Source organism: Botrytis sinoallii (assembly GCF_014898435.1).
Source record: "Botrytis sinoallii strain Bc 23 chromosome Unknown BSIN_007, whole genome shotgun sequence".
NCBI classification, from domain to species: Eukaryota; Fungi; Ascomycota; class Leotiomycetes; order Helotiales; family Sclerotiniaceae; genus Botrytis; species Botrytis sinoallii.
The window spans coordinates 795,284-810,118 of record NW_024066034.1 but is presented as its reverse complement, the minus strand read 5'-3'; the positions used below and the strand labels follow the sequence as shown (position 1 = coordinate 810,118).

At 31.5% G+C, this 14,835-nt stretch overlaps 1 protein-coding gene across 1 annotated transcript; it reads left to right on the top strand.

Moving 5' to 3' along the window:
- Positions 1 to 2,161: 2,161 nt before the first annotated feature.
- EAF02_004651 (uncharacterized protein) lies at positions 2,162 to 2,530 on the top strand (the record flags this gene model as incomplete). Its single annotated transcript, XM_038900699.1, has 1 exon — positions 2,162 to 2,530. The coding sequence occupies one exon, from the start codon at positions 2,162 to 2,164 to the stop codon at positions 2,528 to 2,530; it is 369 nt and encodes a 122-aa protein (XP_038759211.1).
- Between the last annotated feature and the right edge of the window lie 12,305 nt (positions 2,531 to 14,835).

Genomic DNA, 14,835 nt, shown 5'->3' with positions numbered 1-14,835 from the left:
AGCAAATAGTATTGGGCTGGCTCTTGAGTCGAAAGATATATTTATTTGGTGGTTCTTTTGATTAGTTGATTAGTTGGTGGATTGATTTTGAGTTGGGCTAAGTTGAGTTAAGTTAGGTTGGAAGAGGCTTGTGAGTGAAGTTGTGGGAAAAGATGATGGTTTGGAAAGCGTGGAAGGGTGGGAGGAGGGAGAAGGGAGAAAGAATAGAATAGAATGGGGCGAGAGATTGAAGAGGAAGGGGAAGGGGAAGGGGGAAATGGTAGGATGTTCCTTTTGTTATATTTTTATTCTTGGATGGATAGATAGATAGATAGATAGCTTTCCAATATAGAAAATTAGATTGGATTGGATTGGATTATATCTAATAAACCGGCTCGTTGGGCAAGAGAGATATTTATATATATACATGTAAATTCACGTTCGTACTACACGTATGCATTTTTGTATATTTCTATCTATCTGATTCTTCTAGATTGGCGAGAGCGTGTGTATACAAAAGGTGTCTAATTGGAATCTGAAGGGGAATAGTAGTAGAGAGGGTGAGTGGGCGTTTTATTTAATAGAGTAATAGGAGTAGAGTAGTACAGTAATTCTTTTTTTGAATAATACGTGGAGTGAATGGAGGTTTTGGGTGAGGAAGTGAGGGTTTGCTGTGATGGTGTATAGATGTGTATAAAGAAACTGGAATTGGCTGCAATTAAAAGTTCCTGTCGATACATCTCCTTGTTCACAACTCCTGTTTACAACTCCTATCACGCCCGGGCGGTGTATATTATGTAGAAGGAAGGTATCGTACTCGTTTTAGATATTATCTATCCCCAACTCCCAGATCCTCAAAACAGACGGTAATTGAATAAGCAATTGAAGAAATCAATCAAGCATCATTACCAGTCAACCCATAGCGTCGTCTGAGTATCTAACAAAAAAGGGGGGGGGGAGGGAAGAGAAGCTTGGGATAAAAACACATACACAAAAAAATAATTTAAAAATTGTAAAAAAACATACAGCAGTGGGGATTCGCTGGTGGTCACCCACCCAACTACTAATCCACCGATCTGAAGCTTGTGTATGGCAGAGCGGACGGGATGCCCAATTCTCTTCAGTCTATGGTCGTATGTGATGATGCTGTAGTTGAGTACAAATATATTGAGGAGATGTATGTGGGAAGGTGAGAGTATTTTGCTGTTTGTTGTTTGTTGTTTCTTCTGGATCGAGAGTTTTGATAGTTGGATGGTATTTGAGGATTTGTAGTTTGTGGCTGTGTGTGTGGGGATGAATATATGTTTTATGTTTTAGATACTCTACTGTACTGTTTTGATTTGGGGTTAGTGTTTTGAGTTGTATGGTGATATGTATATATAATATGGGAAGCGAATTGGATTTTGATTATGGATTTGGATTTACGAGTGAATAATCTCTTTATTACTCAATAATTAAAGTTCTTTCTTTGATCTTAATCTCAATCTTCATCTAAGTCTCAATCTCTATTATAGTAAGTAGACTTATCATTTTCACTCCGCTAGTCTATCATTTATTGATTGATTGATTTAGTTGCTGATATAATAAATGTTGGTTCGAGAAGGATACGGAAGACGTAGCACCCATGTATTTGTAGGTCCTAAATGTCTAATTGTATTCTATTTAAAGAACTAGTTAAGTGGGAAAATAATAGGCCTTATATAAGCATTACTGAAAGAACTAGTCTTTTTCATATTCATCTAATACCTTTAATATAATAGCTATTATATTGAAGTCATTCCTTTGAAGTGAATACTCTTGTTCACACAGTAAAACTCTCTCTCTATCTATATGTATATATAATACGCACATAATAAAACTCGCTTAACAATACAACTAATCCTCTTGCGATTCAACGATAACTTTCTAGATACTCTACTTACTCATTCCTAATTCCGAATCGAAATAAATGTATTTCAATAAGTCGGGGTATGGATCTTGATGCGTTTGAGTTTGTAGTTGTATTTATTTGTTTGTTTGTTTGTGTATATATGTGTGTATGTGTATGTATCTTATAAGAATAAATAAAGAAAGAAAGAGGAGGAGAGCGGGGAAGGAGAAGGAGAAAAGAAAAGCGAGTATTCGTTAAGCGAGAAATCGCATCAGGGAAGCTTAGGATTCGGATAAGGTGGATTATTACTTAATGATTTATAAAAGAGAGAAAGGAAAGAGATGTAAGCGAGAAGTAGTGTTCGTATTTGTATATAGAAAGAAGAAGAAGGAAAAGAAGGAAAAGAAGGAAAAGAAGGAAAAGAAGGAAAAGAAGGAAAAGAAGGAAAAGAAGGAAAAGAAGGAAAAGAAGGAAAAGAAGGAAAAGAAGGAAAAGAAGGAAAAGAAGAAAAAGAAGGAAAAGAAGGAAAAGAAGGAAAAGAAGAAAAAAAAGAAAAAAAGAAAAAAAAGAAAGAGAAGAAGGAGAAAGGAGATAAATATATTAGAGAAAAGAAGTATAAGTATAACCAAATTTCAAAATGCGAGGGAGACAGCAACTTGCAAGCGAAGCGAAGCGAACTGAGAAGAGATGAAACGAGAAGAATTATACCAAGTAGAAAGAGAAGAAAAAGAGGTAATTAAGAATTAAAAAAAATTAACTAGTTTTCCCTATCCCTATCCCTATTCATACTCTCATCTCGTTTGTCTTCTTAATTAGTATATCTATCTATCTATTCATTCATTTATTATCTCATTCAACTACTCTAATCATCTCATCCCATTCTACTCAAATTCAAATATCTCTATATTCCCTCCAACTCATGTATATACATACAAATTTATCACAAGTATCTCATACAACCCCTCTCCTCCCCTCTCCTCCCTCCCCTAATCATCAAAAAAAAGCAAATACCTACTCACTTACAACTACTTACTCTCCTTCTCTCCCCAAAAACCTTTATAGAAAAAAAACATACGAGAAGTAGAATTTCAATATATAATAGTAACTTAGATAGTAATCACTATCAATAATCATCCCCCGATCCTCTCCAGAATACAAGTTCTATCTCTTTACAATTTCAAAAGTATATATTCGAAATTCTAGATTCTATATATTCGATATATATCAATCAATTTATGATCCTTTTATTCATTTATTTAAAAACAATACCTCCTCAATATCCTCCTCATATATATATCCCGCTCAAAATCTCATTATGTTACGGATTGGTTATAACTCTACTTAGTAGGTTTGATGTTAATCAAACTACTTATACCCTTTTAGGGTTACATGGTTTAGTGATAGAGTACTTAGCGCTGTGACAATTAGTTTGATCCTATCCGAAGGCTTTTTGTGATGGAATCCGATTAGTTAGGGAAAAGCGGTTCCGCCCATTTTTAGATATGTAATCAATTTCTACTATTAGAATTCTTAGCAATCCTATTCCAAGATAGAGGACGAGATCCCGCTATACCCATTCCGGGATTGAAGGAGGAAGTAGTGTTATGGATTGGTTATAACTCTACTTAATAGATTTGATATTAATCAAACTATTTATACCCTTTTGGGGTTACGTGGCTTAGTGGTAGAGTACTTGGCGCCGTGACACATTAATTCCGCTTTCTCTTTCTATTGATTTTCTTTTCCTCTCACTTTTTATATACTATTATACTATTATGTATACTATATACTATATATATATTCTACTATATAATATAATATTATATCCTATTATATCATACCCTAGTATATAGCCAGCCAAATATCTTGGATAGCTTTGAGATATAAAGTAATCAGTCTACAACACTGCGGAGCGCTTCTTAAAAAAGCAAGGACAGATCTAGTAGTTGTTTTTATTTATGATACAAAGTTTGTATTAGCAATTGGTAATGTGGTTTTGATTGTTACTATAAATATACAGGGAGCTTTTGATATTCTTTTGAAGTGTTGACTTTTGAGCCGAATAATTAAACAAGAATAGCCAATTTTGTTGCTCAAGCTGATAAACTCATTCCTTACAAATAGAAAAGTCAGAATAAGATTTGAAGATATTATAACTAAGGAGTATTTAGTAGTATATAGTACCCCTCAGGAATCCCTATTATTATTTATATTTTATATATTCTATTTTACTAAGCTCCTCAATCGAGATACGAAATTCCGTTTCGGCTATATAGACGATATTGCAATTTACCACTTTTCCAAGTATCTCTCTATGAATATTAAAATCTGTTAGAAAAGGTGCTTATACCGCATATCACGCTATGCTGTATCGGGATTAGCCTGCATATGACTCTGTCGAGTCCACACATATATATCGTATCTCTATATAGAACTTAATAATATCAAAGCTTTTCCATCAACTTATATATAATCTTTTAACAGATTATAAGCTTGGATTTGTATAGCACTAGGATTAGTCTTCCGAAGTTATTTGATTAATATTACAACAGACAATAACGATTTTGTCAAATCCGGAGACTATCACCTTTGTAAATATAATCAAATCCAAAAGACATCCAGGTAGCATTTAGTCCAATACGATTGAGCGATTGGGGGAATATGGCTTTACTCAATAAATGAATCTAGTTTCGATATTGTTATAAGATTTCAGTATTCTATATAGTATTGTAAAGCATATAATATTATTATAATAGAGACTATAATGAATACTCAAGTATACAATATTAAAGCAATCTAATTTACAAGATTGAAGATAGTAGAGATTATAATAAATACTTAGGTGTATAGTATTACAGCAATCCAATCTATAGAGTTGAAAACGATGAAGATTATACAAAATATTCAGGTATGCGGTACTATAATGATCCAATCTATAGAATTGAAGAGAGCGACAAAGTTTTGGCAGACAATTGTTATCCACTCTTATTTTCTTTCAACAATTCGAGAATCCCAGTTATAATACAATTCCCTCGATTTCTTATCTTTCGATTCTTTTCTTTATTTCGATCTTTGTAAGCTTTATATCGATAATAATGATGCAATATAAGCAATTGATAATACTTTATAAATCGATTAAACTTTATATAATTAAAGGTTATTTATAGAAAATCTTGAAGTTAAGAATATTTTGGATATAGTTTATAGAGGAATTACGAAAACCTATCTGATTTAATAAAGATTTTTTTCGTTTCAGAAATTTTCCTATTATTTCTTTTTATTTCTTCGATAGTTTTTCGATTATCTATATTTATGATTTGATGAGTGTAATAATTATTGGATTATTGTTTTATTTAATATCAGTTTTTATAATATTTAATTTGTTTCATTTACTAATTCCGTCATTTTACAATATCTCAGCTCTTAATCTTATCTTCTTTCAACTTCGATATTTTTTCACTTATTTATAGTTATATAATATATTCTGTTCTAATAGATCAATATATATTACTAAGCATAGATCGATTGTTTTTCTTTTCGATCACTATTTTCATACAATTTTGATTTCGATTTTCTATATCGATAATGACTATACTAATAATTAAAGGGGAGAGAAAGTATATAGGGAGCTGGAGGGTTTATAAGGAACTGAAGGCATTGAGTATAGGAAACCGGAGGTCCCAAAGGGAATCGGAGGTAATCCGAAATTATATATGGAGAAGAAATGGATAACTACAGTAATAGGAAAACATATATTATTATATTTGAATAGGAGATAATAGAACTATCTTCTATATTCCTTATAATAAAGATCAATAAGATCAAGATATTAAGGGTATCACTATCAGTCTTGTATCCCCTCTTGAATATATCCAAAAGGAAAAGGAAGAGTTATAGGATACACTCTATAGAAAAACGCCCTAGCATTTTATTATATAGAAAAGGTGTACAATATCTCCTATACCCTTATAAAGGAAAATAAGGATCAAGGGATCCTATATAATTAGGGTAATCATATAGGAGATTGTATTCCAGCTTTTCTATTAAAAAAAAGAGCTATAAAGATATAGGCTCTATAAGTCAATAAGTATTATACTACTAATACAATCCCTATACCCTTAGAGAAACGTTTATATTAGATATTAGATAATCCTAAAGAAGACATTTTTCTTTAAAAAATTGATTAAAGATATTGATTTCTAAAAAAATATATAAGATCTGATTCATTAATCCCATAGCGATTTTGATAACTACAATCTCAAAGCGCTTTCTAGTATCCGTTAAAATCAACTCGCTAGCTCCAAAGCACTTATTAATTATTATTATTATTATTATTAGTAATTTTCAACCGGGCCGTATAGGCGAGCCTCCCAGGGGGCATTACGGTTGGGCTAACTGCGGGATGATCTTCTAATTTACATGATCCCCCTTTCCTAGGGATGGGGTCTCAATAAAGCACTTATTAACAACCCTCGAAATTCACTGAATGAGAGTAATCAAACGCTGCACACATACCTATACAATATAAATCATATCGCTTAGCTTGATTGAGATCAACTATAGCCCCGACTTACAACATAACGCCCTATAGCTTTCGATAGATTATATAGCTTCAGATATACAATATTAGCATAGAGGAGTATTAGAAAAAATGCTTATACCATATATCACACTATACTGTATCGGGATTAGCCTGCATGTAACTCTATCGAGTCCATATATATATATCGTATCTCTATATATGTCACGGGGTGACACTAAGCCCTTTCTGTCCTGTCCTGTCCTGCTATATATGTGAGAGTAAGGTAGAACTTCCAGTTCTACCTCCTAGTCTTTTGGGCGTTTAGCTCAGCGGTAAAGCTTCTAAATACTCCCAGAAGTGATCCCGTGACATTAGGTAGAACTACCCTTGGTTATATGTGGAGCTGTGCGGGGGGCCCACTTATAGCTTACAGGCCATTGGTCTGGGGGCTAGCATATATAGATCCTGTCTGCCTGTCTGAATGCCTGAGGCATTAGAATCCAGAATCCTGAATCCTGAATCCTCCTAGTAGGTGATGGTATGGAGACCATACCTTAAGGAGGGGGGTGGTGTCACGGGGTGACACTAAGCCCTTTCTGTCCTGTCCTGTCCTGCTATATATGTGAGAGTAAGGTAGAACTTCCAGTTCTACCTCCTAGTCTTTTGGGCGTTTAGCTCAGCGGTAAAGCTTCTGAATACTCCCAGAAGTGATCCCGTGACAATATAGAACTTAATAATATCAAGGCTTTTCCATCAACTCATATATTGTCATGGTATGGGTAAAGACTTATATTGTACCATAAGGGTAGAAGAGCTATGGAAGAGTGAAGCTCTACTTATAGGAAGTAGAACGTACTAGTATTCTATACCTGAGGCATAAAGACAACTACAGATTATATAATTGGTGCTGTAATAGTACCCCCTGTTCAAGGTGATCGATCCACGATCATAATATTAATTAACCTTTTAAAACACAAAATAATATTAAAATACTCTAATTTCTATTATTAAATTAAAATAAACTTTCTTAGGAGTAGTAATCAATTGACAGAACTTTTTAGGTCTGTCTCGGTCTCGATTCGGGGGTATGCTTGGTGTAAGTACTAGTGGGGGATTAGGAGTAATAGGTTTTTTGAAATCTATTCAAGTGGGTGGTTTTGGTTTATCTGGATTTGCTAAGTGAAAAGCAATAATTATATCTTTTTGATCACGAAGGTCTTTGGTAGGTTACTAGAATACTGGGTGATGTTTTATTTGATCTAGTAGTGAAATCTGTTTTTATTATAATAGTCAAATAGTTTATCGAATTCCTATTACTCGGTTTCTTTGTTTGTTTTGTTGTTTCTTTCTAGGATATATTCTTGGTTTTAGCGGGATTCAGTATTGTTAATCATTTCTTAATCGGCTAATCCGGGTGAGCGATAGAGTGATTGGAGTAATGAGTTATAGAATACTGGAAAGATCTTGAAACTAATAGAAAACTGGAATAGACAGGTTTGTTTGTAAACTTTGATAATCTTATAGGAATTGTCCTATTTATTATTGTCTTTTTTTATTAATTGATTAATCTTTATATTCTTAGTACTAATCTATATTCTATTATTCTCTTTATATAGAAGAATATCGGTACAAGTCTTATTAGCATAATCTTCATATTTCTGAATGAATTGAGCAACTAGAGCTTTCAATTTTATTAGAATAATATCAAATCGATTTGTGATCTCATTGGCCTTCAGGAACTCATGCCTATATTAATATAACAAATTCGGGGAAATAGATAAAAAGGGCTCAATATTAAGATATAAATGAAAACTATAGTTAATAAAGAATAAGGATATATCAATAATCTTTGAGGTTGTATTATTAAGTGCAAACTCTATGAGCAGAAGCTAATCATATTAATCGTTTTAATGAAAGTTTATAAAAGCTTAAAGGTATTATTCTATTATAGCATTTATTCTCTCTATTTATTTATCAGATTTAGGGTGAAACGAGGAGGACCGTTTCAAAGTGATCAATAGGCGTTCGGATAGGTGTTTCCAAAATTCTGATACAAATTGCGAATCTTTATCAGATATAATATTATTAAATAAGCTATATAAATAATAGACTTTCTTAATAAACCAATTGGCAAGCTTTTTTGCAAAGAGTTCTATAATTGAAATGAAATAATATATTTTTGTTAGGCGGTAAACAATTATAATAATATATTGATACTTCTTATTATAATATTTGCTGATTGATAACAATATAATATAATTAATAGAGATATCGGATTAGGAGCGAAATGATATAGATAGAGGTTTTAGGAATCTGGGTGTGGTAAGGCGAAAGGTTTTGGTTTGGAAATAGAGTTGATAGGTTTATACATAAGTTTCGATTTCTTTCAATATATTGAGCTACTAATATATATAGGAGATAAGATCAATAGTCTTAACTCAATCAGGATACCCAGTGGATCCAATAGAATATATTCGATATATAATCTGGGTATGGAGTTTAGTAAAAGGAAGAATAAAAAGGTAATCGCAATAGAAGATTTTATTATTAATTAATCTATAATCTTGAAGAATAATTTGAAGATCTTTTTGAATAGATAATGGCTAATAGTAGATGGCTGAATTCCAAAGGGTTTCGCATATGATAATAATCAATTCAGATAATTCGTATATTATATTAATAAGATCGTCAATCAGCTTTTCGATATCAGAAATAATCATACCTATAAAGACTGCAATAAGATCGATATTATTATTAACTTGTTAAATAAGATCTTTGAATATAGCATTATCAAACACTTTTTTTGAGAAAATTGTCTGTAGGCGATTTTTGATCCGATTGTCATTAGGATTAATATAAACAAAGCAGTCTTCTGCCTTTCAGCTCAGTATATTAAGGCGAACTACCTTATAGCCAGAACGATATATAATATGAAAGTTAAAGCTAGATAGGAATTCAATCTATCTAGTTTATCTTTGATTTAGTATCTTTATTAATATAAAATACTCTAGATTCTTATAATTAGTAATAATTTCGAATAGCTTCTGGGTTTTATATAATTCAGGTTTTTATTCTTTTAAAGACTTAATAATAACTAGTAATTCCTTATCGTAAATCTTATAATTATACTCGACTATACTATATTTCGAAAAGAAATATATAATCGGGTATAGTCGGCCCTTATTGTTATATTAAGAGAGCACTCCGCTCACAACCCAGTCTAAAGCATTTGTTTCAACAATTATATAGCAATGATAATCAAACATTACAAGAATTAAAGTAAAGACAAAGATATGCTTTAGATTTTCAAAGGTATTCTTTTGATTAGTAATTCAATTCTATATATTCTCTTTTTTCAGCAGACGGTTTAAAGATTCCGTAATTTTAGAAAAGTTGCGAATAAAGTATCGATAGAAGTTGATGAACTTTAGAAAATATTGAAGATCTTTTAATTTAATTAACGATTTCTATTTGAGGATAATCTTAATCTTATTAGAGTCCATCTCAATATTATTAGGAATAATGATTAAGCCAAAATACTTTGTTCTTTTTGTTTCGAACTTGTATTTGTTAATATCAATTTGTAATTTAATATCAATAAATCTCTAAACAATTTTGCAAACTTACTTTCAATAATCTATAACATTCTTAAAATAAATCAAAATATTATCTAAATACACTATACAATTTTTATTCAGGAGATTAAAAAAAATATGATTGATATAGTTCTGAAATGAGACAGGAGTATTATAAAGGCTAAAAGGTATTATCAGGGATTCGAATAAGCCAAAACAAATTATAAAAGCAATCTTCTATTTGTGATCTTCTTGTCACAACGCCAACTATATGATCTGTAGTTGTCTTCGTGCTTCAGGCATAGCATATTAGCACGCCCTATTTCCTATAAGTAGGGCTTCACTCTTCCATAGCTCTTCTATCCTTATAATACAATATAAGTCTTTACCCATACCTTAATAGTTTGTACCATCTTCAAATAAGCTATTACAGTTTTATTTTTTATTTTATTTTCAAAGCCTTACCGATGTCTTATTCCGATTGTGCCGATTGTACCTACTGTTGATCCATTATATACCCTGCCGCCGATGTTTTGAGCCTCAAAAAGTGCCGAAGATGGGTGAACAAGCATTTGCATTAGAAGTGTTTGCATCTGGCTTACCTCCGCAGTTCCTTTTCTTGAACCACATTCTCAATTCTGTCGAAGCCGATATCTCTCCCTTTACAGACCTATTCAATGATCCAAACGCTGTACACTTCGCTGCTGTTCAAACTATATTTGAATCGATCGAATCGATTGCAGGCTTATTACAAGCCCAAGCTGTTACTGTTTAGGCTCAAGCTATTGATACTCAATCAAAGATTGTTGAATTGAAAAATACAATTGAGATATTGAAGATTGCTATTCGCAATAATTTGCAAGCTTCACCTCGTTGCAAGTATCTCGCTGCCCCCGAAAAGTTCAGTGGTGATAAACAAAATATTGCAAAGCGCCAAGATCAGTATACGACTTTTCGTAGCGCAGTCAATCGCTGCTTGATTGCGGATTACGAAAATGAATTAGAGTTTTAGAAAATTATATTTTTTATTAATCTACTTTCTGGCTTTGTTTATACAAATAATCAAATATACTTTGATACAATTACAGACAACACACATAATTCCGACCTTTGGCCTTCTGGATGGCGTACTGTAATAAACATCTAACGTAAATTAAATAAGCAATATCAGATTTTAGATTTCTTACGCAAAGCTTTTATGGATTACAATAAATGTAAAATAAAGAAGACCCTATTTGATAACTTTATTATCGAATTCAAGTAGCTCACTATCAAATGTAAAAAGACTACCGAATAATAAGTCACTAATCTTAAACTCAAAATCTCACAAAAACTAATCGATATTTTAGTTAACCGCTTTAATAAACTTTCTGCTACCGATATTGACGCGTGGGTAATCTAATAACAAAACATTTATAATGATTTAAAAGAGAAGATTCATTTTAATAACCAACACAAAAACCAAGATACTAACTTTAGTAATCAGAAAAAATCTAATGAAAAAAAGCCTACTATCACTACTATAATACCTATACCTAATCCCTCTAGAAATCCTATACAACTGGATACTACTCGCCAAGGCCAGCAACCCTTATTACATTACAATAGAGAATAATATTTAGATCTTGGCCTCTATCTTTATTACAAAAAGCCCGGTTATATCAAATTCAACTGCAAAGAAAAGCAACGCAACAATACAAAATATAATACCAATTCAGGAACCATATAATACCCCAATTGTTCTTTTACTACAAATCAATATATTCCGAATGTCTATTGTTTTCTTGTTATTGATTATTATTACAATCCCGAACCCTATTGTAATACTTATAGCCCTACTTACCAGAATACATTCCCATCTGCTAATCATTTCCCGACTACCATAGTACTATTTCGATATGCCTCTCCAATCCCCATTAACAACAAAAATCTAGGCGAATTTGTTGAAGGCTTTATACATTCGGATGATAGTGGAAATTCAATTCCCCAATCAAACATATTAAAAGATTAATCTTGATTTATAGTCGCAAATCGAGGTTTGTTGTGAAAAGTTTGCCTTTGTGGATTAAGAGATTGGTTATATTTAAGGATCCTTTATATCTTAAAACAATGAATAACAAATCTCTTAAAATCTCAATAGAAATTTTCCTTGTATTTAATGTAATTATTCCATTCATTGATTTAATAGATAATGGAGTCGCAAAATATAGATTTATAAATAAAACCCTTATATCTAAGCTTGATATCCCTATATGTCCTCTCCCTACTACTTATAACTTGTTACTTGCAAACAGAAGGACTTTTGATATCTTATTTCAATATGTACTGTTAGATCTATGGATTAACAATTATAAAGAAATTGGCTTATTCTATATTACTAATCTTTCCGACACGGATCCTATAATTCTCGGTCTTCTATGGCTTTAGCGCCATAACCCTACCATTAATTAAACAACAATGATTCTTAAGTTTACATCCATGTACTGCTCTAGATATTGCTGTTCAATTAACTCTACTGCAACTGTTATTCCCGATTGTAATGATATATTAACCCTAACAGATATAACACTCAATCCAATACCACATACATTCATTCAGAAATCTATTTTGAAATTTACTTCAAAGAAATCTATCTCAATTTTATATTATGCCTTTGTCAAAGAAATCATCAATGAAAGTCTTTAAACTCTTTTCTTTTCATTTCAAGACTAGTTGATATTTTTGGAATACAATCCTCCAACTCTAGTTATGAAGAAGAATACTGATAGAAACCTCTACAATATAAATCCTGCTGATCTAATGCTATTCGATTCAAATTGCTACTATATTTATCGAATTAATGGAAAAACAGAGACCTGTGCCAAGATGATATCAAACCGGTTGATTCTAAAACCAGCCCTAGCGCGGATTATTGTAGGTTTTAGGATATACAAAAGACTGCCACGAAATCAAAATGTTTTATTTCTATTAAACCCTTTATTACTATAGAAACCTTCTAAGGAATCAACTGACGCCTTACAAAATATCCGATAGAAAATGAATGATATAAAGTTCCTTATAGTTAATAGTTTTGTTCAATTCTGTAAAGATTAGAAAGCTTATATTACAAAAGTAATCTAGGATGAATTAGATAGAGCTTGTGAATTATATTGTATAGTAATAAACAATTCTATTCAACTACGTTGTAGTATTATGGAAAGCGATATCAAGAAGTTTATGGAAAAGATCGACCGATCTGTACCATCTACAATAGAGATTTAGAGCAAGCTACTATTTTGACTTCACAATCTGTTCACTGGGTTCTTACCCTTCCTTGCTAACAAACTCCCGCTACAATACTCTTGGGATCACAAGATCGAGATTATATTAAGCAAAAAGCCTCTATATAACAAAGATCATCCAATGTCTTTAGCCAAACTTTAAATCATTTGTAAATGGCTCGATGATAATCTAAATAAAGGATTCATCTACAAATCCCACTCCCGATCAGCCGCCCCACTTCTCCTAATTACAAAGCCTAAAGGGGATATTCGAATTTATTAGGATTACTATAAACTGAACAATATTATTATTAAGAATTATTATCTATTGCTATTAATCAAAGAAACTCTCAATACTTTATATTATACTAAAGTTTATATCAAATTGAATATTATTACTATATTCAATAAATTACGGATTGCGGAAGATTATAAATAAAAGACCGCTTTTACAACTCGTTTCAACTTATTCGAATCCCTAGTGATACCTTTTGGCTTTTGTAATACTTCTATCTTGTTTTAGAACTATATCAATCATATTCTTTTTGATTTCCTGAATAAGAATTGTATAGTATACCTAAACGATATCTTGATTTACTCTGAGAATATTACAAATTATTGAAAGCAAATTTACAAAGTTGTATAGAAACTCATTAACATTAGATTACAAATTGATATTGACAAATATGAATTCAAAACGAGGAGAATGAAATACTTCAACCTAATCATTATTCCTGATGGTATCAAGATGGACCTCGATAAGATTAAAACTATCCTTGAATAGAAATCGTTAACTAAACTAAAAGACCTCCAATACTTTCTAGAATTTGTTAACTTTTACTGACACTTTATTCGCAACTTTTCTAAAATCACAAAACCTTTAAACCACTTACTGAAAAAAGAGAATATATAGAATTGAATTACTAATCAAAAGAATGCCTTTAAAAACCTGAAATATACCTTTGCCTCTGCTTTAGTCCTTGTAATATTTGATTATCACCGTTACATAGTTATCGAAATAAATACTTCCAACTAAACTACAAACGGAATACTCTCTTAATATAACAATGAAGGCTGATTACACCCGATTGCATACTTCTCCTTAAAACACAACACTGCCGAATATAACTACAAGATCTATAATAAAAAACTACTAACTATTATCAAATCCTTAAAAAAATAGAAACCCGAACTATATAAAACTCAAAAGCCATTCAAAATCATTACTGATTATAAGAATCTAGAGTACTTCACATCGACAAAGATATTAAATCAAAAACAAACTAGATAAACTGAATTTCTAACTAATTTCAACTTTCGTATTATATACAGACCAGATCTTAAAGCAATTCGCCCTAATACACTAAATAGGAAAGCAGAAGATCACTCTATACACACCAACCCTAATAACAATCAAATCAAGAATCGCTTACAAACAATCCTCCCAAAAAAAGTATTCAATACTACTATATTTAAAGATCTTATCCAATAAACAAATAACAATATTGACCTCATTACAATGCCTATAGATATAATTATCCCCAATACTGAAAAGCCGATTAACGATCTTATCAATAAAGCATACAAATCATCCAAATTGGTTACTACCATATATAAAACACTTCAAAA